The sequence below is a fragment of the Passer montanus genome, unplaced genomic scaffold, assembly GCF_014805655.1.
Source record: "Passer montanus isolate IOZ18808 unplaced genomic scaffold, ASM1480565v1 scaffold6, whole genome shotgun sequence".
Lineage (NCBI taxonomy): Eukaryota > Metazoa > Chordata > Aves > Passeriformes > Passeridae > Passer > Passer montanus.
In genome coordinates, this window is record NW_024371037.1 from 7,169,232 (window position 1) to 7,196,621 (window position 27,390).

The 27,390-nt window shown below is 40.7% G+C and overlaps 1 protein-coding gene across 7 annotated transcripts in view; it reads right to left on the reverse strand.

Moving 5' to 3' along the window:
- The window catches only part of PTPRZ1 (protein tyrosine phosphatase receptor type Z1), a 132,201-nt gene extending 111,228 nt beyond the window's left edge, over window positions 1–20,973 (reverse strand). For 5 of the 7 annotated variants that reach the window (XM_039726779.1, XM_039726780.1, XM_039726777.1 and 2 more), the window contains exon 1: window positions 20,504–20,973. In XM_039726779.1, the coding sequence (XP_039582713.1) occupies window positions 20,504–20,561 (58 nt within the window). In that variant the 5' untranslated portion in view covers window positions 20,562–20,973. The remainder of the gene's footprint in view (window positions 1–20,503) is intronic. The other 2 variants (XM_039726782.1, XM_039726781.1) reach the window with 1 other exon arrangement.
- Between the last annotated feature and the right edge of the window lie 6,417 nt (window positions 20,974–27,390).

Consider the following 27,390-nt stretch of genomic DNA (forward strand, 5'->3'; position numbering starts at 1 on the left):
AAAAAAACCCAGAGCTTTTGTAAAAAAAACCCAGAAGTCTTCTGAAAGAAGTTCTTTGTCAAATCAGAATGGGACCCAAAGATCATTCTGCTGTCTTCTAATTTATTTTCTTCTTCCCTTCCTTTCATTCATAATTTTTTCTGTTAATTTTTTTATATTTTGCAGCTTGAAAGTTTAAGTTGTCCATTTAACCTTCCTGCCAACTTTTACTTCATTCACACCTATTTCCCGATTCCTAACGTTTAATTGCTCTTTATAAGCTGCTCCATGCACTAACCACACGAAGGGCAGCATGGTACAGGGGTCCATACCTTCACGTGCTGCTGGGGCAGGCTCCTGCTGGCAGGGCTGAGGGGTGGCTCAGCTGCCAAAGCATTCAGATGCCCTTCCTAGAGCCATTCTGGGCTGACCAAGGGCTTCCTTAATGGCCACATTGATTTGTCTGGTCCACTCCTGGTGGCCCTCTCTGTCCCAGAGTGGCAGACACCTATCTGCGTGCATGCTGGGTGTCAGGTGAGTGCCAAAAGCCTGATTGTGGTAGCAACAAGCTTCTCAGCTCCTATCAAAATGAACAGCTAAGGGCAGGCAGTTGCCATCAAATTAACTCCCCAGGGAAAGCAAGCTGTCAGCAGTTAACTGAATGATGGATGAATTGTTCTCTGAGGTCACATATAACTTACAGATCATTTCTCAAACATTTCCTTTTTCTTGTATCAAATCAAAGCTTGCTTTTCACCTATACATTTGTGCCTCAGCCCACATCTCAGATTAGATTTACATCATTATCTTCCCAGTCCCCAGGGTCTCATTTAGATTTTGTAATTTACCTTTATGGTTGTCTTTTCTCAGCATACTCCTCTTACACTGGTAATTTATAGGTTGAGCCCTGTCATCATCGACAAAGAAAAGTCCCTCATGTCTAACCCACTTTTTTATTCATTGTCACACACTTATTTTGTCAAGGCTTGTCATTATTAATTTTGTCATAATTATATTAAGGGTGAAGGAATATCTTATATATGCTGAATGCAACTACAAAATAACACTCTAACATGACCATGTTTTTGGGGTTTTTTTTTGTAAATAGAGGAAATCCTATTAGTATTAATCCTGCCTACTATATAGGTATGGAATAAAAGAATTTAGGGTACTTATATGGAGAAATCACATACTGTACTCTGCCTAGTGCATGTTTCCTAGTTTGATGTCAACTAAATGCTAAATCAAGCAGTGATGAAAGGGTTGCATTTTAATTTATCCAGCAGTGCTTGGCTTATTGCCAAAACAATGGGCTTACTGCTCTTACACAGGCAATATAGTATACATTTATATTAGGATCAAATTTTATTAGTTCACTAAAATGTGTATGGTTTTTTATGAACTCTATATTTGCACTCAAAGGAAAGGCAATAGCAGAATATAACTGTAGGAAAAATATTTTTTTATTTTATTGGTATCTTAATATCTACTTCTATGTAGAAGTAGATATTAAGTTCTTGAGAGGCTACATTGGTGTACACTTAATAGGTCATTCTCATGCAAACACTGCTATGCCACATTTTTGGCCATGTTTTGGATATTTTTATACATCAAAGAAAGCAGATGATCATCTGTAATTGGAATCAATCCTCTTAAAATTTAGCTTGCTATATGGTAACTTGTAGCAGCTAATATTTTTCTAATTTCTTTCCGAGCATGCAAGTCACTTAAAGGCAGGAGAAGCTCTTGGACACTAGTTCTTACTCTATGTCCTGGTTTGGGCTGGGGTGGAGCTATTTTTTTTCACAGTGGCTGGTATGGGGCTGTGTTTTGGGTTTGTGCTGAACACAGGGTTGATAATACAGAGGTGTTTTTGTTGTTGCTGGACAGGGCTTGCACAGAGCCAAGGCCTTTTCTGGAAACTGGAGGTGCATGGGAGGTTGGGAGGAGACACAGTCAGAGCAGGTGATCCCAGCTGACCAAAGGGATATTCCAGACCCTATGACATCATATTCAGTATACCAAGTGGAGGGAAGAAGGAAGAAAAGAGGAATGTTTGGAGTGATGGCATTTGTTTTCCCAGGTCACCATTAAGTGTGATGGAGCCCTGCTTTCCTGGGGATGGCTGAACATTTGCCTGCCCATGGGAAAGGTCGGGAAAATTCCTTTTTTAGCCTTGCTTGTGAGTGCAGCTTTTGCTTTCTTTATTAGTCTCTCTTTATCTCAACCCACGACTTTCCTCACCTGTATCCTTCTGATTCTCTGCATGATCCTGCAGAGGGGGAGTGAGCAAGTGGCTGCCTGGGGCTTAGTGCTGGCTGGGGTTAAACCACAACACCCCAGTATTGCCCTGCTCTAAGAAACTTATTTGTTGTACAACGTACATCAGAAAATAGCATCACCTAGTAGATTTACATCAAAAATGCAATGGGCACACTTTAGAACTGAGCAGAAGAATTTTTTTTTATCAAGATTTGCACTAGTATGCCTCTTCTTCTGACAATTTCTTTCTTTACTTAATTTTGTTTTTCTGTAGGTAATTACAGCTTGTTTCTCTTCTGATTTTTTTTCCATGGAAAACTAGCATACTTATCACAGTCATCATGGAATTCTGGCATGGAGGAAAATTAATGGAGATTTTCTCTTTAAAGCAGCAAGCAGAACATCAGTTTTATTTTAAAGAGTGAACGCAACCCAGTCAAGCACATGTTCTTTCATGACTAGAGCCTTGGGTGGATTCTTAAAATAGTACTCATTACAGTTATTGCATCAAAAAGAATTTAGAGCTGTTTTCTCCAATTAAAATAATTGTGAAATTTAGCTGAAATTTATTTCTAAATATTGTTTCTCTAAAAAAAAAAACCTACTGCCATGCCAGCCTGTCTGTTCCCTATTACATGCTAAAACTTTTCCCAACATGGTCCTTACAACTCCAAGGCTCTTAACTCTCCTTCAAATGTTTCTTCACAAAGAGTTACTACCAAAGGTCTGCACATTTTGGTGAAAACCAGTAGTCCTATTTAATCTGTAACACACACTGATGTCCTGTCCATAGAGACAGCAGTGTGCCATCCTTAGGAAGTGAGTTTTACCCTCAGATCCTGGGTTTGAATAATGTTCCATGAGGCAGCATTAGTTTAGGATGTATTCATTATAAATGAAATGTATTATTCCAACCAAATTACCTTTCAGCATAAGAACATACATTTCTATTTGAAAATAATAAAGCTCCTTGGAAGTTTTTAGATTACAGTGGTCATTACAGCCTGAATAGCACTGTCAATGCTCACTCTTTAACAACTATTTCAATAATTGACTTGTAATATTGACAACAAATCCACAGAACTTGTGCTGCATTGAGACTGTATGTAGTACAAGTAGAATAATCTCAGATATGGATGCTTGCCACAGGCAGTGATAATTACCCAGAATCTACTTTGCAGTATTCCCTCCTACCCTCAGACAAGAACTGTTCTAAAAGAGTAGGATTTTCTGGAGGGAATCTGGTTCACACCCAGATGTGGGGCTGCAAAACAGAAGGAGGAGAATGGGAGTGCATACAGTTCCCTCTGAGGAGGGAGAAGAGAAGAGGGGCTGAAGGCCAACCTCAAAGGTCAAGGCAGTGTGGAAGTGTGGGTAAGTGGGCAGGAGGTGGCGTCTCTTCTTTCCCTACACCCATCACTGCTCCTCCTTTTTTTCCTCCCTCTCTTCTTCACTTCCTCCTTCCTGTTTCTCTTTTTCCCTTTCTTTTTTTTTTTTTTTTCCTTTGCTGTTTTTTTCTTTCATTTACTCTCTCAGTTGCTCTGGGATTTCTACAAACTGGGAAAACTAAAGACTCTGGAAACTACCATTAAGTCTCTTCCTCTTGTTAATGTTTTTTTTTCTTTGCTGTTGTTTTCTTTCATTTACTCTCTCAGTCACTCTGGGATTTCTACAAACTGGGAAAGACTAAAGACTCCGGAAACTACCATTAAGTCTCTTCCTCTTGTTAATAGGACCCACCACTTTTCTTACTGTTTGTCCCCTCACAAGTTATCATTTGCCAGAAGACATCAGAAATCTGGAATGGTCCTTCAATTAATTTTTAACACATGCTATTTTTTTAGAGAGAATACAAAGAAATGTAGGCTTTTATCCACTGCACCTGTGCAATTTAAAACTTTTGTCCATGTCAGTAGTTGGCCTTATGGTAACAACTTAGAAGTCAACATTTATTTCTGAAGTAAAAGTAAAAATGGATACAGAGCGTCACCTCCCTGAAGTCAGAATTGCAGACAGGAATGTGTCAGGACGCTGCAGTGGTAACTGGCAGCAAACACAGAAGCCTGCAGGGTGACCCATGAAGAGGCAGTATGGAGGGCATAAGAGTGAAAAGCTGTACATTCGTTCAGCACCAGGCACCACCTAGAAAACGTGGGTTGCAAGACCTTGTGGAACTGAAATGGCAGCTAATGGAAAATAGCTGCCAACAGCCACCACACCTATACCTGTGCTCACATGCTACCTTTGTAGCATGAAGAATGATACCTGAAGAAAAATTACACAGGATAAAGAATATAATTATTTTTATTATCATCAAACATGACACATGGACCCAAGCTTTACTGACTGCTACACATGAGGAAAACCCAACTTTCAGTGTGTTTGAGTGTACTACACGCTTCATATGAACACTGCATTACAGCAATTAGATAAAATAACATCAGTGGCATGCCCATTCAGTGCAATTGTTCCTTTTGTGAGATGTTGGAGCTTTGTTTTACGCAGCAAATGCGTACCTGATATTCCCACCTTTCTCCATGCTGACATTCAGGGACCATGAGGTACGAGATCTTGTTGCAGCCCATAGCTTCAGGATAGCAGCAGGTCACACAGGGTGAGAACCCCCATTTAGGATTATGATCAGAGACAATCCACCACTAGATAAATGTTCAGATCAGCTGTTTTGACTCATGTTTTCAGGTGTCCGTGCAGTCTCCCCTAAGTGAAGTCCTACACCATTAGGAAGGCTGAAAGGGTTTTCCCTTTTTCACCCAAAGCAGCTCACACACCCGTGGGCACACTGTACTATGTCTGCACCTCATAAGCGTGCAGTACTTTTGCTCCTGAACCAATGTCAGAAAGTTTGGGTATATCATCTCAGCTTTGCAGAAAGCAAACAAGCAAAGAAGGTGAAATTACATGCTTGAGTTGATACTGCCAGGTTCAGTTCCAAGATTACATGATTTTCAGCTGCCTATTGAACCATCAGGATACAGTAAGTCTCCAGGTGAATGCTTCTCCTCACCTCAAAGTGCTGCCTGGCACTGACACAGCACAAGGGGCTGCAGCAGGGATGCCAGAGAACTGCAAACAGAGCTGCCTTCATGTGTGCCTTGGGTCCTCAGAGGCTGCAGAGGCTCCCTGCACAACCTCCTCTCAGTGGGACACTGTCACCTGTGACTTCCAGCCAACCTTTTTACTCTTCAAAGAGCTTCAGAAATGAACATACTCATGTTCACACAAAATACATTTGAGTAAAGCATTACTACCTCTACCTTACAGATGTAGAACCAAGACAGACCTCTTCAATATCTCTTTGAAAACTGGTACTCTTAGGAACAATTAGAAAACATGACAAATTGCTGCTTCACCAACTAAACTGCTTTTTATATTAACATATTTCTTTTTCTTAGCAGTAATACCCATTTTCTCTGTCCTCTCAGCTTCTCTTTCTGTATTAGCATAATAGCTTAGCTTCTCTTTCTGTATGCTATTTTATTTCTAAATTCCTTAGAGTAGGTGTCATATTCCTGCTCTGTGTTCACATGGTACGTTATGCAATGAAACCCTGGTCACTGACAGATGCACGTAAATGTTGTCAATACATAAATAATAAATGGTAGCAATTGCCTGATTATACAGCATCTCCACATGTCAGTTTAACATGACGTCTCTTTTTTTTTATATCCAACACATATAAAAGCCCAGTTAAAGAATTCATCTGTGCATGCAATGAAATAAATATATTGCATGCAATGAAATAAATACATTGTGTATTTTAAATGGCTGTGTTTCCAGTAACCAGTTATAAGTTTCCCTAATGTTTGTAAAATTTTGGAAGTGTACTAGTACTGCATCAATAGGCACAGTGCTAACATTTAATCCCTCAGTGGAAAGCTTATGGACAATTAGAGAGAGAGACCTTTCCCCCCTCATTTTACTTGGATGTAAATTTATTTCATTATGATAAAAACCCATTACAATAAAATTTGCTCTTTCAAGAAGCAAATTGCAGCATTTTTCACTTAATCAAACAGCCACTAGGGAGAATTTATTATGCAATTAATCAAAGTAAGTAAAATGTTTCTGAAGATGCCTCCAACAGGTGCTTATTACATGCAGGTGACAGCAGTACAGTAACTTAAAAAGACCCCATACATCATTAAAGCAGAGTCTTTTTAGAATGCATTTTTATTTTCTTAAAATGTTCTTATTTTCTCTCTTCTATGCATTAATAACTGAGTTATTTGAGGAAGAGTGAAAAGTTTACAAGCAAAAACCGGACTGCTTTATACCTAAGAACTTGCTTAATTTTAATGATCTCATTAAAAATTGAATAAGTTAGGAAAACAGTTTGGTGAATGGCATTGCTAAAGCCACAACAAACATTAGTCAAGCACAGAAGATAGCCTCACATGTTTTGCTCTCAGAAAACATCACAGCAAAAATGAAGCTTCTAGACTGGAGCTAGTTAGTTTAGTTAGTTTCCCTGCAAAGTATTCCTATTGTTGAGCAGAAAACAACAGGCTTTCAGATACATTTAACACCTTTTTTTAAAAATCACATTTAAGTACCTGTGGCAGAACAAGCCAGATTTTCATTAGGTTCACTTCTAGAGTCTATTGTTGAGCAGAAAACAACGGGCTTTCAAATACATTTAACACCTTTTTTTTTAAAATCACATTTAAGTACCTGTGGCAGAACAAGCCAGATTTTCATTAGGTTCACTTCTAGAGCTGTGTCAGAATGTAGCCTTGTAATTGCATAGGAACTAAAAAAAAAATGAACAAGACATGAAAGCAAAAATTCTTCAATTTAGTTTTATCTTCAGACTGTAAGCACATGCAACTGCAGACCTCCTTGGACTTTCACAATCATTTATGCAACACAGAAATACTGAAATGACTTCAAATTGAGTTTTGGAAGGAGCAACAGCAAATCTTCCTCTGGCTCTCTGCCATGCCACTGTATTTCACAGTTTGCTGCTGTTCTGTCACTGAATCACTCCAGTTTAAGTCATGCATTTATTTCCTGCTCTGGAGTGATCAAAGCTTTCCCATGTAAGACAGAACATTATAATTGCCAATTTTAAAGGGTTTTAGGAAGTTGTTTCATAGATTTAAAATCATTAGCAACAGACTTAGTGCTCATCCAGTGAGATATCTTCTAAGTCTAACACAAGCATTAATTAATTATAGGTTTGACTAAGCCTTTAAGGTTTTGACTGTACTGGGAGCAGCATAACATGCTTCACCTCAGCTGAAAGCCCTGGAGATGAGGGGCTTTAGGGAAGCTCAGTGACTCACCAGGGAAATGCATCTTCTGTCTCCATGCCATCTAAAGCATCTGATTTGCTACAAAAAGGAGCACATGTTGTATTTTCTTCCAGGGCACTGCACAGCTGCTCATTCAGCTGCCATACCTGCCTGTGGCAGAAAAACCTCCTGTTATTCCAACAGGGGTGGTGCAAATGCACTTCTTGCACAAACTAATGACACAGCTACATGCTTTTCTGGGAGAGTTAAAATGCACTTTTGTGTCTAACTGGTTCACCTTCTGCAACACAACAAAAGCAGCAGCTGGTCCAAGACTGAAAGATTCAGAGACTTCATGGGTGCAGGGTAAGCAGGTGACTATTCAGAGATGCCCAGAAGACTTAGATAAGCACCAGAATGAGCACCTGACTAGGAGATAACAGCAGCATTCTTCATCAGGGTTCAAAACTACAGGAGACAATAGTAATCCTGCTGGTTTTATATTGGATAGCAGCTAGATAAAAGACAGGGTTTGGAATTCCATGTATCAATATTTTTATGACAGGCACAACCCAGCATGGGCCAACTGCTGACCCAAGCCTTTAAACCAACCTACAGAATGTATTTTCTTGCCCACTGCCCATGGCAGAGTGGCCCTTCCAGCAGTACAGGCTGCCAAATGCACATTTATGTCCATTCCAGTAGAGAGATCCCTAGTGCAGCCACAGAGTGACAGTGGTGTGGGGGTGTAGAGGGGAGAGACAGCAAGGAGCCACAGCAGAAGGAGGAGACCAGGGATTTGCTGCTCAGGATTTGCTGCTCACACACAGCGGCAGCTGCTGCTCTGGAGCAGGGTAGTGCAGTGAAGAAGAGAGGGCAAAAATCTAGCCTAGTACCTGGAAATGCTACACTGAACCACCTTATCCCACCCATGGGACTGGATAGTTTGGTTTCCTCTTTCAAACTTTTCTACAATTCCCATCTTCAGCGTGGTACAGATCAGCAGTGTTGCCCATCCCCAGCTGCTGTGCTCTGTCATGCTGTGGATCATACTGCCCTCCACAGCTGTGGTTCAAATCTCAATATGTGGGAAATGTTTAGGATTGCCATCTCCTGTTTCTCTGGCAAATATTGTATTATTAGATGAGGATGGAAGTGTCCAGTATCAGCATCATACAGCTGGTTTAGGGGTAGTAAGATCAACAATTGTGAATTCCACATATCTAGCCATCTAAACAAGATGTGTCAGCATAATTATTCCCAATGTGTGTCCCTAAGAAGCATGTCCCAGTTAGTTATTCTTTTCACATTTTGATCTCTACACTGATCTCTATTTTACCAGCCAAGCTTGCATGTCCCAGTAAAGGGCATGCTGGCTGCTGTGAGTCGTCCCAGTCTATGTACACCCAGCATTTTGAGTTCCACTGCAAGATGATGAAACATCTTTGGTTTAATCATACTCAGAGTAGGTTGAATTTCCTGTTGCTTTCAATTGAACAGCAGATTTCAGGGTTACATGTGTTTCGAAAAGCTCTTGCACATCCAAGAATTATTTAACTAAGCAAACCATGAAGCAAACCATGAAAACTTGTATTTCAGTTTTTTTTCAAATGCACTCTTTACAGTTGTGATAGAATATGTAGATCATATTAGAAAAAGCTGATTAACTCATATTACCTTATTCACCAAAAACAGGACTTGATTTTCTGGCTGCTCCATATACAGTTTCCTGTCTTTCACTTGACTGCACGTAACCTGAAACTATTTATTTTTCATCACTGTCTTATTAGCTTCAGCAGATTCAGCTGAACCTGTCCTCTTCCATTCAGCAGGGCAATAAGGATATTTTTAACCTGCTCTAAAGTGCACTTGCAATATATTTTACTATGATGAATCTCTTTTTCTACAGTAAACCTATAGTTGCAAAAGGTAATTGGGTCATATAAGATTGACATATATTCCTAACAATAGGGCATATCTGTTCCTGTTACCATTTTTTACAGAAACACAGAATCCTTAAGGCTGGAAAAGACCTCTAAGCTGATCCAGTCCAACCACGAAGTCCATCACTTTATCATATCCCCTAGTGCCACCTCTACATGGTTTTTTTCTCAACACTTCCAGGACTCAACACTTCCAGTGACTACTCCACCACTACCCTGGGCAGCCTGTTTCAATGCCTGACCATCCTTTCAGTGAAGACATTTTTTCTAATATCAAATCTAAACTACTGTTTTCATGAGGACAGCTACTGCTCAGACAAATCATTACAAGATTTTGTGTCACAGTCTTATCACTCACAAAAAAAATTTGGAACTTCCCATACAGAAAGAGATGAGTACTGTCACATGGAAACATACTTTGTCTGCTGATTCATGAATTACAAACCACTGTGGATAGCAAAAACCAGAAAATATTGAAAAAAGACTCCGATTAAAAGATATCTTTGCATAATTCTCAGGTATTTTTCATGGAGGTATTTTTCTCTAATGGATTAAAGGAATAATTTCTAGTCTAAGTATTCCTGGAAGAATCCTGTTGAATGTAATACTGTCTTGACACTGGTCAAATACATACATAATTTCTAAACACAGAAATCTTTTCTATCTCTCATCAAGATATACCAAAAAATACACCTTTGAAGCTGATCAGGCAACAGTGCAGAAAATAAAATTCACAGAGAAACAAAATAAGGAATTTACATTTTTTACCTAGTGTAAATCAATATATATTGATTTATGTTTGCTTTATTTTTTACCATACAGAGAAAGCAGAAAGCAAAACAGAAATCCCTTTTTCTTCATCCCAAATAAAGGAGGAGGAACAAACAGGGAAAAAGAATTGCATCAGGTATGTAAGAATTACACTTTAAAAGGGGTGCAGAAACCAGGCAAGGAGAACCCTGACAAAGCACTACCTGAGTCATCCCACCACGTCTCTGTGATGGTGACTACATCACAGCTTTGCTGGTGCACCATGGCTTCCAGCTCTTCTTGTGTGTCACCCATGCTGCGTGCATTGCTATACATGCACCTCAGCTGGGCTACTGATTTCACCCCTAACTCAGGCTTACCACCCTTGGGCCTGCTTCCAGAGAGCCCAGCTGCATCCCCTTCCCCCTTCAGACCTAGATTAAAGCCCTTCAATGAGTTCTGCCAGTTCATGAGCTAAAATCCTTCTGCCCTTAACAGAGAGATGGAGCCCATCCAGTTCCAGCAGGCCAGATACCAAAAATGTTGCCCCATGATCAAAGAATCCAAAAGTCTGCTGATGACACCAACCCTTGAGCCACATGTTGATAGCGTGGGCTCTCCTATTTCTTTCATAGTTTTTCTCTGGCACCAGAGGGACTGAGCAGAACACTACCTGAGCTCCTGCCCTATTAACCATTTGACACAATGCCCTGAAGTCCCTTTAAATTGTCCTGATGCTCCTCTTTTCAATCTTATCATTGCCAGCCTGGAGTTTCAGCAGTGGATAATAATCAGAGGACTGAATCAGCTGACTGAGTATCTTGGTAATATCTCATACCCGGCCCCAGGAAGGCAAGAGACCCTTGACATATGGGGCCTCTTGTTCCTCTCAGAAGGGAATCACCCACTATAACCACCCTTCCTTTCTTTTTAATGTCAGAGGTGGTGATCTGTCTGACACATGAAGCGTGGCTGGGAGGCTCACTGGGCAGCTAATTTTCTCCTACATCATCTGGCTCATCCTGTGGATTCAGGGGCTCATACCTATTCTGAAGTGGCACCTGGGTTGGGGATGGGGGTTGGGAGGAATTTTTGTTACATCCCTGAGTAAGGACCCCTTTCCAATCCTCTTCATCCACCTGCTGTCCTCCTCCTGCCTGACACTGGGAGGCATGGGAGTCCTCTGACTCCTAGTGGGCCTCCCTCAAGGATGGAAGGGCTGAACTCCACCAATCTATTTCTGTTTAAATTTCCTTATTACACCTTCATCTTTCAATTTCCTCCCTAAGCTCAGCCACCAGTGAAATGAGATCATTCACTTGTTCATGCCTCAGGCAGGCTTCTCCTGCAATGCCCCCTGGTACCACAGAAATGCTCAAACACTCCATCACAGGCAGGAGTCTGGACAGACATGTCCTTTTTGGAGGGTTCTATTTTGCTATGCACACTTTTACTAACTGCAGTTTTCCATTGTGTAAAAACCAGCTCCTGGTGGGTGTCCCTCAAGGACAGAAGAGCTGAACTCCAGCAATCTATTTCTGTTTAAATTTCCTTATTACACCTTCATCTTTCAATTTCCTCCCTAAGCTCAGCCACCAGTGAAATGAGATCATTCACTTGTTCATGCCTCAGGCAGGCTTCTCCTGCAATGCCCCCTGGCATCACAGAAAGGCTCAAGCACTCCATCACAGGAAGGAGTCTGGACAGACACGTCCTTTTTGGAGGATTCTATTTTGCTATCCACACTTTTAGTAACTGCAGTTTTCCATTGTGTAAAAACCATTACTAACAAAAAAACCCCCCAAAAAACCCAAAAGCAACCAACTAACAAAACACAACAAACAATAAACTAAAAATCCCACTAGCAGGAAGAAACCTGCAACCCTGCCTGCCTCCCCTGCCTGCTCGAACTGCTGTGCCGTGTTCTCAGAGACATGCCATGCTCCTGTTTGCCTGCTTGGCATAATTAGGAGCCTTCTTTGAGTTGTCAGGATAAATTTTCACATTGCCAGTTTATAGTAATTTGGATTTGTGTTAGCGCTACCCTAAAACTTGTATAGGTCTTCTGGAACTTCTTCTCGCTTGTTTTTTTTTTTTGAAAGTCAGTTTTTCTGTAACATTGCAAGATACATGGCATGCAAAGGTAGTGACCAAAACTCACAGATATGAAGAAAGAGGTAGGCACAAATTACACAAGACTCTCCCCAAACTCTGTGCAAATGACAGGTGGATGGGCTGTGTGGCCAGTGCACCATTTGGAATGACTTATCACAGACAACAACTGGAGTGCTCCAAGAAGCTGGAAGAAAGCTCTCAGGACACCCAGGAAGTCCCAGCCTGACAAATTTGTTAGTTATCATACTTAGACATGCCTATCAGAATAAGACTTACAAAAGGTACTGAAAGAAATAACTGGCATACACTTGAAACTAAGAGACTCTTCTAAGGGACTAGAAATAGATCAAACACAGTTGGTCAGTTTGGGGATGGAGCCAGAAGAAAAATTGCCCAGAGCAATAGTAGGTCCCTTTTATAAAGCCAGCTGTTACTCTGATCATTAGCTATTTAGTCTCAGCAAGCAGATGTTTTTCTTTTTGGGAACTTCTGCTGAAATCATGGAGTTCAGCCTATAAAGCAATTGAAGAATCAAGTCAATTTTTTTTAAAAGTGCTGATTTTAAAGGCTTATTTTTTCCTCAAAATATTTGCTGTAGCTTTCAAAAAGCTTTCTGTTTCTTCAGTATATGCTGTCCCTGCAGAACGTCACAAATTTATCTTTTTCAAGGATTTTTTTTTAAGCTTTTAAAAATGCCATTATTTTTGGAAAAGTGTATTTTGAAGTATTATGATACAACCCAGTCTAAATCTCAATAAATTCAATAAATCCTTCCATTTTCTTTAGTAAAATATTTCATGTGGTCTGGATAGCTTATTAAAAAAAAATCTGTTCTAATTAAAGAACTTACCATGACAAGAAAATTTTTAATGAGTCAGGAATTCTTTGTCACATTCTGTTACAGAATTTACAAACCCCTGTCTTTCACTAAGATACATTTGATGTGATTTATTTTTATGCAACATTCTTAATTTATAACATTCTTAATTTATAAGATTTTGAAGACCAATTTTTTGTAACATGATTTTAACACAAGTACTCTGGACGTCTCTTATTTTGCCCTTTCATTGTCACTGTTTAACTACCTCTTCCCTGCTTTACTCCTATCCTATGTCAGCAAAGAGATAAATGAGGAAGTGAAAATGGATAACTTTTCAAATGTTACCTACTTTATATTTCAGCCTTCAGGTAATCCAATATTTAGCAGAAATTTTTTGGCCAGGAGGACAACAATTCCCAGCCAAATAACTAACAGATATAGTGCTCCTAAAAACCCCTAATGAAATATCTCACTGGTCAGGTGAGAAGTCCTAGTAGCTTCATGTAGAAATATAAGTTGCTGAATGCTACCTGCACATTAGGATCTTTAATATTTCAATATCACGGAGAAAATTTCAAAGTAACTACATTTTTTACATTCAGTGAAATATAAAGGATAGTAAAAAAACCCCAGACATGTCACCTTGTATGTATAACTGGGTGCTGTAGAAATCTAGATAAGGAAATAGTGCTTTTTATATGGCAAGTAGCCAAACCACATCTAGCCTATTTTTTAGCTGCTGAATCTGAAACTGTGGTGCAAAAGATATATCCAATAGCCTTGACTTAGAAAAAAACTCAAGAGCAAGACAGCTTTAAGAATTACCCATGTGCCAGGCAATAGCAGCAGGCTCCAGGGCCTTGAAGTTCAGGCTGCTCCACTGCCTTTAGGGGATCTAAGCAGCTGAGTGCAGTAACAAGAAACTGGCTTGCCCAAATGGTGCTCAGCTGACCAGGACAGCTGATGTGAAATGCTGAGTTGGTGAAAAGACATTTGAGCTTTGCTCACTTGTGAGAGAGGTTAGTCTTTCAAAAGTGCAGCCTAGAGTTCCCTTCTTTAAATAAGTATCTGGAACTATTAAATGAGCAAAATCTGACCTTTTTTAGAGTACAGCCAGTACCAGGGGTAGTGATTTCTGCATTGTATCCAGCAAGTAGGTAATGAAATTCTGAGTAGAAGGAGGCATAAGAACTCATATTTCCTATCTATCTTGCTGTAGCATTGTACTAATTCAGAATCCTTGCTTCAGAAGCCTGAAGTGGATGCTTAAGGAACAGTGAGAAAAAGGCAAACTTATGTGCTAGAAAATTTTCTTGCAAACTTTTCCAGGATCCATTTCCGACTCCAAAATCTCCTGAAATAGATATGGTTTCCAACTGCTTAGCAACCCTCTTTCAAGATTTTGCCCAGAATCCTCACAATTTTTTTTTTTAATTTAGAAGAATAAGCTAAATTACCTCATATTACACAAGAAATATGAAAGTCTTCTCATTTGACAAAACCTAATGTTTGGAGACAGCAGACATGGTTCAAATCCCTTTATCTCAGATCAGACCTTCTCTCTAGACTGTCTGGGTAAAAGGCTTCAGTGGCTGGGCTACAACATGAGAAGGTGGCATAGCCACCACCTTGTCCTTCATCCTGAAGAAAAGTAGCAGCAGCCAGATCAAGACACCTGATTCTGTCAGCAGATATTTAGGGAAGCCTTACTGACTTAAGGTTCAGGAAAGTCACCTGAAAGGACATTTGCATGTGGATCCAATGAGACTTTGGAGTGAAAGAGGCACTGAGATGCACACCATAAGGTTAGGTAAGGCACATGGGGAGAGCCACTATAGCTGCCTGAAAACTTCCTGGAAGCCATCAAGGTATGAGCTGAGTCAGGAAACTTTTGGATTAAATTTTTGGGTTTAGACACCTAAGTTCCACAGGCATCCTAGTTCCATTGCTGAGTGTTCCTCAGCAGAGGTAGGATAGTACTTTCACCATCCTTGTGATTTTCACCACAATAATGATTTCTGAAATTAACTAACTCAAACAACAGCTCCTGGGGTCTTCAAACAGTAATGAAAAATACTGATTTGTAGGGCGAAATATGGCTACTTCCAATGGATGAAAGAAAACCAAAGTCAAGTATGGCAAAGATGTAGAAGGCAATAGGAGATTTTGAGAGACATGCCTCGTCTAGAATAATCTGACACTCTCACACCCAGTCTGCTTTACTTAAAAAGTCTATTATTTCACCTCTATCAGATAGCACCATAATTACCAGCCAGTGATGCAAATAAACCCTCACCTTGTATCTAAAATTTCCAGTTATTTCCAGTTCAGCCTCAAGACTGAATGGACCAACATCAGTAATTTGTATTCAACAAGCAACCTGCACCATACCTTCCTACAAAAGTACTCTGCCGCCAACAGTTCCTCAACAACCTGCAGGAGCCAAGTTTCATTTATAGTCCCAGCCTCTTTGAAATATTTGCTATCTTTCATTTAGTGGATCTTGTTTATTTAATACTGTAAGTCCTTTTCTTCCTGTAGATTCATCTTTCTAATACAGAAGGCTTGACATGTATTCAAAAAGGTAACTTTTGTCTTTATGGGAAAAGAAGCTTATTGAATAGCCAAAGGATGTCTTGTACAGGAAAGCCACATAAATGGTGCAAGAAGCTGTGAGAACTGAGCTGTTAAATGGGAGCTGGGGGCTCCGGAACTGCCACAGACTTCCAGGCCCTACGGGGAATACTGAGAAGCACAGCACATTTGAAGAGGAATTGAAATCGTCAGGGAAAGAGCAGAATCTGTTCACCCTTAAATTCCTAATTAGAGATCTCATAGTGGGAAGTGGTCACTTAAATGATGAGCACTGAATATTTAGGGAATAGCCTTCCTTAAGAAATGGGCAAGTACCTATTTTCATAAATTAACATCCTAATCTACAATACAGATTATAATGATAATATTTTCAAATTATCATCTTAGTTTTATACATATTATTTAGTTTCTCTCCAGGAATTCAGATAGAAGGGTAATATCAGAGACTAAGTAAGTCCAAATGCAATTAAGAAGACTCTCCTTATAAATTGTATTAATTCCATGTTGAAAACTACATAATTATTTTAGATATGTCTTACAGATGATTAGTGTGCTAAGTAAATATTTGGCTAAACTGACATTAATTTTAAAATGCCATTAATTTTGTCACTTTTCATACCTACCAGTATTTTAATCTAAAATAAATCCATACTGTATATTTATATTTTGATACATATAAATCTCTATGGTACAAAAATGAATAACATATATATGGCTGCAATATATGTGGTTAAAGTAGAAAATAAATAGGTTCTAAAATTCTTGGTTTTCGTTTTAGCTCTTATGTTTTAGTTATGGCAGGATTAAATGTCTCCATAGGAGCTATGTATCATCATCCACAGGAACATATAGTCTTAAGCATAAAATGTGCTAAAGCATTAGAAGTAGTATACATTAATATTACTGTAATGTAATTCAGTTTTAAATGTGCCAAATAACTGGCCTACAAAAATATTGCCAAAATAAGAGATCAGTGCAAACAAGAAGGATCTGATCCCACAGTCCTTTAATAGTCCAAGGGCTTACTGAGTCTAAACATGTGGACATGAGAATGAAACAAAGTCTGATAGGATTTAGCAAGCCAAAGGAATGCTGTGCTTTAGATTCACATAATTTTTAGTAGTTGTCCTCCAGTTAACAGTGCAGAGAAGTTGTTTTCATGTTGATAGTGAGTTGCATGCTGCCTGACAGCTTGGAAATAGTGTCCTGATGTCAGTTGTGTAAGAAAAATAAGAATATTTAGGGAATTATTACCATCTTTGTGCAAATAAAGTCATGGCACAGGGATGCCAGAAACAAACTAAAAGCAAGAGACCTTTTCTAGATAGTGAGAAATTAAACTGAGACACAACTAATTAAGCAATTCATAGATTAATGAGCTGCATTTTGAAAGGCAAAACCCTGGTTCAGGCTGGGCAGTGACAGCAGTAAGATACAGACTAGCTAATTCTAGAGACAGTTTTTACTTTTTTTTGGGGAAACTACCCCTACATCTTGCTAATGAAAACATGCAATATTTTTAACTCTTGCCTAAATATTTACACATCTTTGACTCAAATTTAACCACAGTTACAGTCTAATTTGTTAAAATATGTTCCTTTTTCTATGAACATTTTCTTGCCTACACAGATTCATAAATAGTCTACTTATTGAAGAGGCTCCAGATATTATTTCCATAGGAACAAAGCAACAAATGGCACAAAAAGGGCACACCTCATTGACTTTCAGGTTATATGGAACACATCAGCAAGCCAGGGCAGATTTTCAAAGAGTATCTTCAGTCTGAGATACATGCAGGCTGAAGAGTACAGATTCCTAAATTTCTCATTAAAAATAAAACTGTAAAAACCTAAGTGAATTGTCCATGTAGGGTTGGGGGTTTTCTTCTTTTAATCTCAGTAAAAGAAAGAACTTAATAGGAAATCTCTAACCTCACAGGAATGTTCACAAACAATGGCATAGGATTTCTTATGAGCTCTTATTTGTGGCTGAATAGCATCTCACTCCACAGGTTTCATTGGACTTCACTGAACAGCACTCACTGAGAGTACTCAGATAATACCCTGCTCCATAAATAATTACATCAGTACTTGATGCAATCAAGTTCCTTGGCTTCAGTAACACCGTGAAGGAAGGTGCTGTTCATAACTCAGCAAGGATATTAGAATTAAGCTCCTAAGCATTTCTTCAGTAAGGCAAAGAATGAACTGTCACTGTCTTGTCATTCCCAGAAGAACTTTCTGCCTCCATCTGCTCTAACAGTTTATTCCTGGGTGAGGCTGACTTGGCTGCCTTGTCTTTTTGGACACATATGAGACAGATTTCCCTGTTGAATCTCCCAATGTCAATAGCAAATCTCCCAATCAGATTTCCTGGGAAGGGCCACTGATAAATCTCTGTCCCAGACCAGTTAAGGACTAAACAATGTTTTTTGAAACTGCAAGCAAATGAGGCTGGGATCTACACGTTGCCTAGCCTCACACTAATAAACATAGACTCCACCATGCCAAGGCAGATTGCCTTGCTCTCCAGCACCAATCCATTCACAGAGCCCTGGGTCTGGTTTCTTCTGCACCAGAAATATTTCATGGTAAGAGCCAGACAGTCCCATCCAGTTCTTCACTCTCACCAAACCCTTGGAACCATTCCTTGGTGGTATGCAATAATTTATTTTATATTTTATGAAAAAACAAACAAAAAAACACAGAAGAAAATGATATCAGGATTCTAAGTATTTGTTTCTATGAACTAATGTTATTGTATCATCCCATATATGTTACAGAGAGGTAATCAAACAGGAACATATTCAAATGAAATCTTATTGATTCAATCTAATAGCCTATACAGGCTATTCATTCTTGGAAACAATCATAATGCTGAGCACACTGACAAGTCTAGCTCATGAGTCTTCAGAAGGCTGCACCACTGAGACCAAATCAATCCATCACATCTAGAAAGGGGGTCCTCTCCAGGTCAGGTTTGAAACCAATAGTGTATCCGTCTAAAGAAACAAAAAGTAGCTGCACTTAAATCTTATGTATGAATAGAAAATCTCTTCCCATCCTGTCAGATCTTGTAAATTCATGAATATAACATACATATGCATGACAAGTACCCAAACATTATATTATATATTACATAAAACCAGCTTATTTCTAATAAGATTCTAGATGAAATTATTTAAAACAAACAAAAAAGGGTATGAAATTATGTTTATGTCTTGCATTGCTTTCAGTGTGATAGGATCACCTGAATAGGGAAGTTCTTTCCAAAATTTAATTGAGTTGTATTACATTATGATGATATTATTGTACACTTGATCTGTTCTCAAACATTTTCATATACCTCCACACACATGTAAAAGTAACTGCTAATTTTTTTTCCTTTAAACAGACTTGGGAGTACATCTGATTTTAAGAAATATGTTGTCAATGTAAGAAAGACATTATTAAAACTTATTAAAATTTTTATAACAGGCCATTCTTTGCCATAGTATAAGACAATTATTTGAAGTAAGAGAATTGGAGCAAGAACCCTATTTTTAGGAATAGGTTAGTTGAAAAGTGACATTAAAATGTTATTAATGCCCTTACGAATATGATACATTTTAACTGATATCAGTTACATTCATCACGTTTATAGTTCAACCATTCCACAGTATTTTCTGAAAAGAGGAAAAAGCATTTTTCCCATAAAATAAAAAAGTAGTTTTCCCAAACTAGCAGAACTTGGTACAAAACTGCTTCCACTGAGAGTGAAACCTAACCCCGATCTTTGTTTATAGAGCTGCATGGTTTCAGAAGCAGCTCCGCCTATTGGGTGACAAATGTAGGTTAGTGACTACTTTGTCACCGCAGACCTATTGTAAGACTGGTTTTATACACAAGGAGGTAAAGCTCCCAAGTTCCTCATACTTAAATCTAAGCAGCCAACTGGTATTTTCTAGTGTTCTATTTAATTAGAACGTACAAATTCAAAACGGTCCTCCAACAGGATAAAAACCCGACCACAAAAGCTGCTGGTGTTTATTTGAAGCACTCTAGCAGCATTAAGTGACTCACGCTGGTTATAATAACCATCTTATCATGTAACAGGGAACTGCATGATTTTTAGGATGCGCTCCAGTTGCACAGGTCTGCATGAGCCGAAAATGAATTTGGTTATGTAAGCAGTCCTACTAACATCTATATATGAATCCATATTCTGTTTGCGGGGTCCCACGTGAATGAACGACTCGTATTTTGCATGGTTCAGGGCAACCACTGAGGTTACCGGTTCAGGGAGAACGAGCCCTTTTTAAAGGGAAATTTTGCACCATCCCCTTCTCTTCGGAACAGTTCATGCGAGACCTTAAAGTAACATCTCACATCGCACGTCCCCAGAGATGATCGATATCAGCATTGCTGGGCATGGATTCCCTCTCTCCCCCTGTCACCGGCGCACACCCGGTGTCCCCCGCGGGGCCGGCCCCGGGGAGGGCTCGGCGGGCACGCTGGGGGAGCAGAGGCAGCGCGGGCTGGCGAGCCCCGCTCGGAGCAGCCCGCCAGCGCCCGCGGTGGCGTGGGTACCGCGCATCCTCGGAGCGCGGCGGCTGAGTACACGGGGTAGGAGAAACGCTCCCACCCGTGGTGTTGACAGCGTGTTTTCGCCGCGTGGAACAGGCACGGACTGCGCCTGCATATGTAAGTAAAAGGGATCAGAGAGACCAAAACCGGAGCCCACCGGAGCCCGGGGAGAAAAGTTGTTCCGAAGCCCGAAGATGAAATCATGCAGAGATCACTCACCCACTCTGAGGATACAGATGAGCTGGATGCAGGCAACCAAGCGCCCGAGAATGAGCATGTCCAAATCGTCCCTCGGCTCCTTCCCACTGCCTGCCTGCCTGTCCGGCTGTCTCAGCCTCCTGCCCGCCGCCGGCCTCCGCGGGCTGCTGCCGCTGGAGCTGCGGGGCCGCGGCTCCGCTCAGCGCATGGCGGGGCCGCGGGCGGCTGCGGGGGAGCGCGGGATGCGCGGTGTGCCCGGGCGGGTGCGTGTGCGCGGTGTCCGCTTGATGTGTCTGTCGCGACTGTTTGTGTGTCGTGTGTGTCTGTGTCTGTGTGTGTGTGCGCACGCCGTGTATGTGTGTGCGCGGGGGGCGGAGACCGCGCTCCGCTGGGCGGGCGCGCACGTGTGCGCGCCTGTGAGAGTGTGTGTGAGAGTGCGTGTATGTATGTGTGTGTGAGTGAGTGAGTGTGTGTATATGTGAAAGTGTGTGTGCGAGAGTGAGTGTGTGTATTAGTGTGTGTATATGTGTCTGTGTGTGTGTGCGCGCTTGTGGGTGTGGATGGGGGGTGCGGGGCTGGGGTGCGTGTGCGGGGGTGTTGTGCGGAGCGAGTGCGGTGGCGCGCACCCGCGGGCGGGAGGAACAGAACCCTCCCTCGCCTCCTGAAAAGCAGGAGGGAGGGAATGGGTGCCTGGGGACCGAGAGGGGTTCACACCGCCGCGGGCAGAGCGTGGCCCCGGGGTCGAAGACTGGGAAGCAGCTCCGGCGTTGGCTGAGGAGCAGCCCCCCCCGACACCGCCAGCCTCCCCTTGCCGTGGGAAGAAAAGTTTATTTCTTTAACAAGATCTTTATAAGAGGCGGAGATGGGGGGGAGGGTGTCTCTGGGCTTCTTGATGTCTCCGAGGTCAGCGAGGTGCGCGGCCGGTCAGTGCAGCCTGGAGCACTCGGAGCGGCCGAGGACGGGCCCCGATGGCAGCGGTGGCCCCGGGCACGGCGAGGGGCGGCCGTGGGAACGGGCGCGGGCACCGGCGGCGCTGGGAGCGGAGCCGCCTCTAAGGAGGTGCCGTTTGCAGGCTGCTCCCTGCCCCGGGAACCGGAGGGTTTGCGTGTTCCCTGGGAACTGGAGTGGCAGCGGGGGAAGGGGCTGGAGCCGCGGAATATCATTATCCGGCGGAGAAGTGGGTCAGGGCGCAGGCACTGGCACCGTTTTTTTTGCGGGAAGTCAAAACAAGACCAGAAAAAAAGAAAGCAAAACCCACCCAAACCAGAAGTGAAACATGAAGGCAGACACCAGGTCCCGCGTATTGGGAAGCGCGGGCCGCCGGGCGGGGGATGCAGAGCAGCACGCGTGGGCCTGGTGCGGGGCCCCAGCTGAGCCCCCCTTGCCCTGCACGCACCCCGACCCGGCGGGGGGGGCACCCTGCCCTCTGAGTTGTGCCTGCCTTCCCACGGCCTGCCCGCGCCGAGCTGAGCTCTCATGGGAAAAGATAAGTGGGGGCTGGAAACACCCCTGGCAAACACAAGAGATTTTGGGAGCGTTAGATGGTACACACGGTCCTCGGCTTCGTCCCAGGCTCGCCGAAGTGCAGCCCAGGAGGCGTGTGAATGGTCTCTGTGTTTGTGATACTGTTTGCATCCGAGTGAAATGGTCTATTCTGCACGGATGTGATGCGACTTTTAATGGTGGGCAACTTAAGTCTAAAAACACTTGGTGCTTTATAGGTACCCTCCTCTACTGAGCCTCTCAGTCCTCAGGCACAGGGGCTGCATCTGTCAGCTTGTCCTTCCAAGAAGACAAAAAAACCCATCCTGTGTATTTCTGATTTCAATTTCCACCTGCTCTACCTAGCTTTTTTGTTATGAGCTATCTTGACATTAAACAAAGTAGAAATTTCAGAGTGAATAAAAGTTAGAGGAGAAAGTGCCAAGATGCTCAAGCAGACAATTGTATTTAGAAAGCAGACTGCAGATGTGTCTTCTCATGCAAGGTCAGCATCTTTCAGGGTACTACAATGTAAATACAATAGGGGTTGGTTCATTAGGAGAAAACTTGAGTGACAGTACGTGCTAAATGGACTTCTGGCATCATGGGAAGAAACAAGCTTCATGTGCTGAGCTTCACCAATAGAAAACTATTTTAGGATTGTCCTAAGGGAAAATGTTAAAGATTTTAATCAGCTGATTTTCATTTTATTGAATGAACCTAAATGCCAGGAAAAAGCTATAGTGATTTCCAGATCCATGCATAGACAAGCATGCAAAAACACACTGATACACATTTGGAAGACAAGATACTAATACAAATAATATATTTGAGATAAACTCCAGCTCCAACACCATTTTGCAACTGGCTTATTTTTTCAGTAGGAGTAAGAATAATACAATATTGCATAGCGGTATGCAGAGGTATTATTGCAATGTACAATATATTGTAATATACAATAGATCATTGTAATGTACAGTATAAAGCCAGAGCCTGCAGTAATGCCTGACTCTCAGACTATTCCTCTGCTTGGCTTTTCTCTCAAGATGATAAGTAGATGTAACTCAATTGTGTTGCTTCTAAGTATGCATGAGCTTGCAGCAACTTCTAGGTTCCTCCTCTATCCATGTTAGAACAAATTTTTGATGACTTTTTAATCACCAGGTGCTCAGCTGTGGCCAGCTGCTCCCTGGCTTGTGACTGCCTAACAAGACTAAAGGACCTCCTCTTAACAGCTGCTAACATGATTAGCTGCTCAGGTACATGCTGGAAAAGCTTTAGATAGGTCAGTGTATTTCTTTCTTACGAGGTTTCTTTAAGAATTCCCTTTTATTTATGCCATGGTTAAGTTACCCATCATGAACACATCCACAATGAAGGGTAAGTCATTCACAGCATTCACAGAGGGCACTACTGTTTCCTAGTTTTCCACAGTAAATTACTACACAGGGAGAATCTGGACTGACATAGTTGTTATGCTGACAGTTAACTTTCAGTAGGTAATACACTATAATATTTTATGAGGTGAATGATAAACATTTAAGACAGATTACTAGTGAATGTGTTAGAATCTCCATAACTTCAAACCTTTACATCAAAATATAGTCTCCTTAAAACATGGCCAAAGATGCCTACCCTAAGCAATTCAGCTGCATTTTTGTAGCCTATAATATGGAGATAATTAGGATAGATTAGAAGGTTCATCTCTGGCCTTTCATTGTGTGTGCATAGCTGGTCAAAATAAGAATTAAATTGTAATATGCTGTTATGATTATACTTTACAGCTGCTTTGAATAGGTGTCGGTGGTTTGGAAAATACACAGGACAGAGGCCAAGTACTACAGTTCCCTCTGGTTCTTGAGCTGAGGAAAGGCTGGGGAGAGAGCTCTCTGTGGAACAGGAAGCACTTGGCTGTGGTAGGGTGATGCTTCATCTTTGCCTTCAGCTGTCAGTTCATGATGTTTTCGCTTGTACTGTTACAAGCCAAATTCACAGAAATTAATTTGTAGATAAATGTGTAAAGAAAATAACTAGCTCAAAACATGATTTGTATTACTGCTTCCTCTCTCTCCTCTATGAAGTAAATAACCCAGAACATGTCACTGGAGCAAGCAGATATGAAATGGACTTGTAGCTAACATTACAGATTTGTTTCTTTAAAACTTACTATTCTTATTGATGACTTAGCAATGAAAATATGACTTATTTTCCTCACTGTACTGTATAGTAGATATGTTGGGGATTTTCATAAAGCTTTTTTTTGTACACAATGTTTCTACTTGTACTTTTATGATTAGCAAATCTTGATGAGAAACTGTTCCCTGTTTAGTTTAAAACTTTTCTTCTTTTGAAAGGCCTTTCCTTTTGTTTTCAAATTTCTTTAATGTTCAACTTTCTTTTCCCACCTGATGTTAAATATTTTCTTCAAATCTGTTCTTTTTATCAATTTCAGCATTTTTTGTTAGGCTAAATGATCTTTTTCTCACATTGACATTGTAGTTTTCTTTGTTTTGTGACAACCTTGTTAATTTCCAGAATGAGTCATTCCATGCTTCCTTCAGCTTTTAATTTTTTTTCTAGCTCTGAGTGCTTTATAGGTGCTTTTTCACAATAATGTCAATTTCTTGTAGCATTTATCGTCTATTCTTGTTTCAATTTTCAATAATATCTTTGATATTGGTCAAATCCATTTTTGGGTCTCTTCTCTTCTCTTCTCTTCTCTTCCTCCCTTCCTCTTCTCTTCCTCTTCTCTCTTCCCTGGACAAACCCACATGTACATTCAAAGTATTAAAAAGGTGTGTTAAAATGTGTTGTCCTGGCAGTGTCTGTCCCTACCATCATTAGGAATATCATTCAGATACACAATACAAAACCAAACCCCAAATTCATTAGGAGTTGTGCTGAAATAAAACGTGTCAGATCTGTCAAGTTGAAATATTGTATTTTTTCAGAGCACTTGCTTATTGACATGGGCGTTTAATATTGAATTAAATATGTGGAGAAGTGTTGGCACAGGATCTCAAACTTTTGTTTTGGTAATATCAAGATACAAAATGAAAGTAAACCTACTATTTTTGTCCACCTCAATTTTGTTCGGCATGTTAGAGCTTCAAGGTTATTCAAAACCTATTAACAAGTAAATACTTTATTTTCATATTTTAAATGAATTCCATTTTTGACCTCTATCTACTGTTACTTCCATTTTTTAATTGGTCTGAGGCATTACTTTCCCAATTAATCTGCCTCCAAGAACACAAAAATACAAGAAAAATTATGACTTTGAAGCCCTTTCTCATCCCTTTCCTGAAAGAGAAGATGTAACCCAATTTGGTTTTCAAAGCTAAGCAAAAGGGCAGTACATGTGTATAATTTCCTCTCAGAAAAAGATCAAAACTTGACACTTTGACAGGAGCCTGGTACCATCAGACTCTTGGAAGGGTTGTGTGAAAGACAAAGTCAATTCACATAATCTGGTTTAATTTTTTTACTTCCCTGTAAGAACCAGTTGAAAAAAGCTGAACTGTTAGATGCACTAAAAAAAGCAGGGTTTAAACTTGTTTTTTTAGACAGCTATCTGTCTGGCCTAGACATGGAAAAGGCTTCAACACCATGTCTTCTGGCAAAGCAAAGCAAAGCAAAGTTTTATGGGTTAGAAATCTTATATATTGTTTTCTCCCAGCTTTACCAGGTGATTGTGAAATAAACTCCACATCCCCCTACAAACTCTGTCTTTTCTGGCAAAACCAGTCTCTCCTAGCTGATACTTTAAGTGCCAAAACAGCTGCTCTTTATTAAGTCTGCTGAAGAATGACCTTCTAACCCCACTATGTCTTGGAGCAGAGCGATTATCGAGTGTGGGAAATAAGCAATGATGGATTGAAGGGCAAATTTTGAACATTTTTAATATATGTTTATGTACACACATATGCATCCATGCATGAGCACTGAGTCAAATTTGTCTACATTTCCTTCATACTTGTTTTTGGCTGTTTGATCACAATTTACCCCTTTGTTATGTAGCACTCAACACTACTGCTTGACGCCCACTGCTGCTACTCAACACCTCTTATGAACAAGTGTTTCCAACATATTTATTGAAGGTTGATTCTGTCTTTTATACACAAAACCTCTCTGTGAAGAAAGATGCACCACTGGCTGAGTTTCTGACTATATTTTCATCTCTGTGGGAGCCATGGCCATGTTGTAAAAATGTTCTTACTTCAGTTGCAAATCTCTTCCTATGTTCTAGACAAATGGATATGCCTCTAGGGATATTTGGTTATCTTCCATCCTGCTATGGAACAAAGAAATGGAAGGAAGAAATGAAAATAATATTTCATACTCCTGTTTAACATTCCCATTAATTTCTGCTTGGATTATTAAATGTAAAGCTGGAAGCAGAAAGCACAGCTTTGACCACACTATTATATCATCTCACTGCCTGGTTACCTGTTAGCAACACAGTAGTTTCCCACAGAGACAGATAAGGCTAAATCCTGAAATGATAAATGAAGAGTGGGCAGGAGTGAATTATTTAGCATCCAATTCCCTTCCAGTCTCCAAACACAAGGTAATGTGACCTCCTGGGAGGTGACATTAACTTTTGCTGAACTTTCTATAGAAGGCCAGGTAGAAGCAGGTCTGCCTTACTGCTGGGGACAGTGGTGGTGTGCAGAGCTTCTCCCAGCTCCTCTGCAGCCTACCCAGGCATGGAATTTGGCCCTCCACTTTGAGACACATAAGGCACCCACTGTCCTTCATGTCAGCCAAGCAGTGAGCTGTGCCTACACTTTCACATGTCCCCTTCTCCTCCTGTTCTTACTGTGCTGGTGTAGCTGTCATTACAGAGTGTAAAGAGGCATTTTCTGTGCCAGTGAAGAAAATTCTCTCAGTCAGTAACTGCAGAATAAGGCACTGTTTTCAGTGGTGTCGATGATTAAAGGGCTCTTTTTCTGCTGCTTCTTTTAAGGATAATGTACATCCTGATAGGAAATTTGGACAAACAAAACCAAAATGTATACTTTCAAAAACATCAATCCAAAATGCAAAACTCCAGTGCATGGTTAAGCTATGTATTAAAGGCATGCATAGACTTAAACAGTTGATCATGCAGAGTAGAACCCATTCCTACGTTTGCAGCAGGCTTTAATAATAGCCCATTTAATGGTAGTAAATAAATAAATAAATAAATAAATCTCCCTGGAACAAGCCATTAAGCTGATATCTGCTAGGTCAATTCCAGCCAAAAGCAAGCTGGCATATTCACAGATCTTATCAAACAGTTTTTTCCTATGCTGATGTCACATTTATAATTTTTTTTGCTCTTTTATTTGTGAATTTGGTGGCATTCTTCTTACAGCAAGTGCTGACCTACAACTACAATAGGCATGAACTCCCTGGAACAATTTATCATAATCATCATGCTC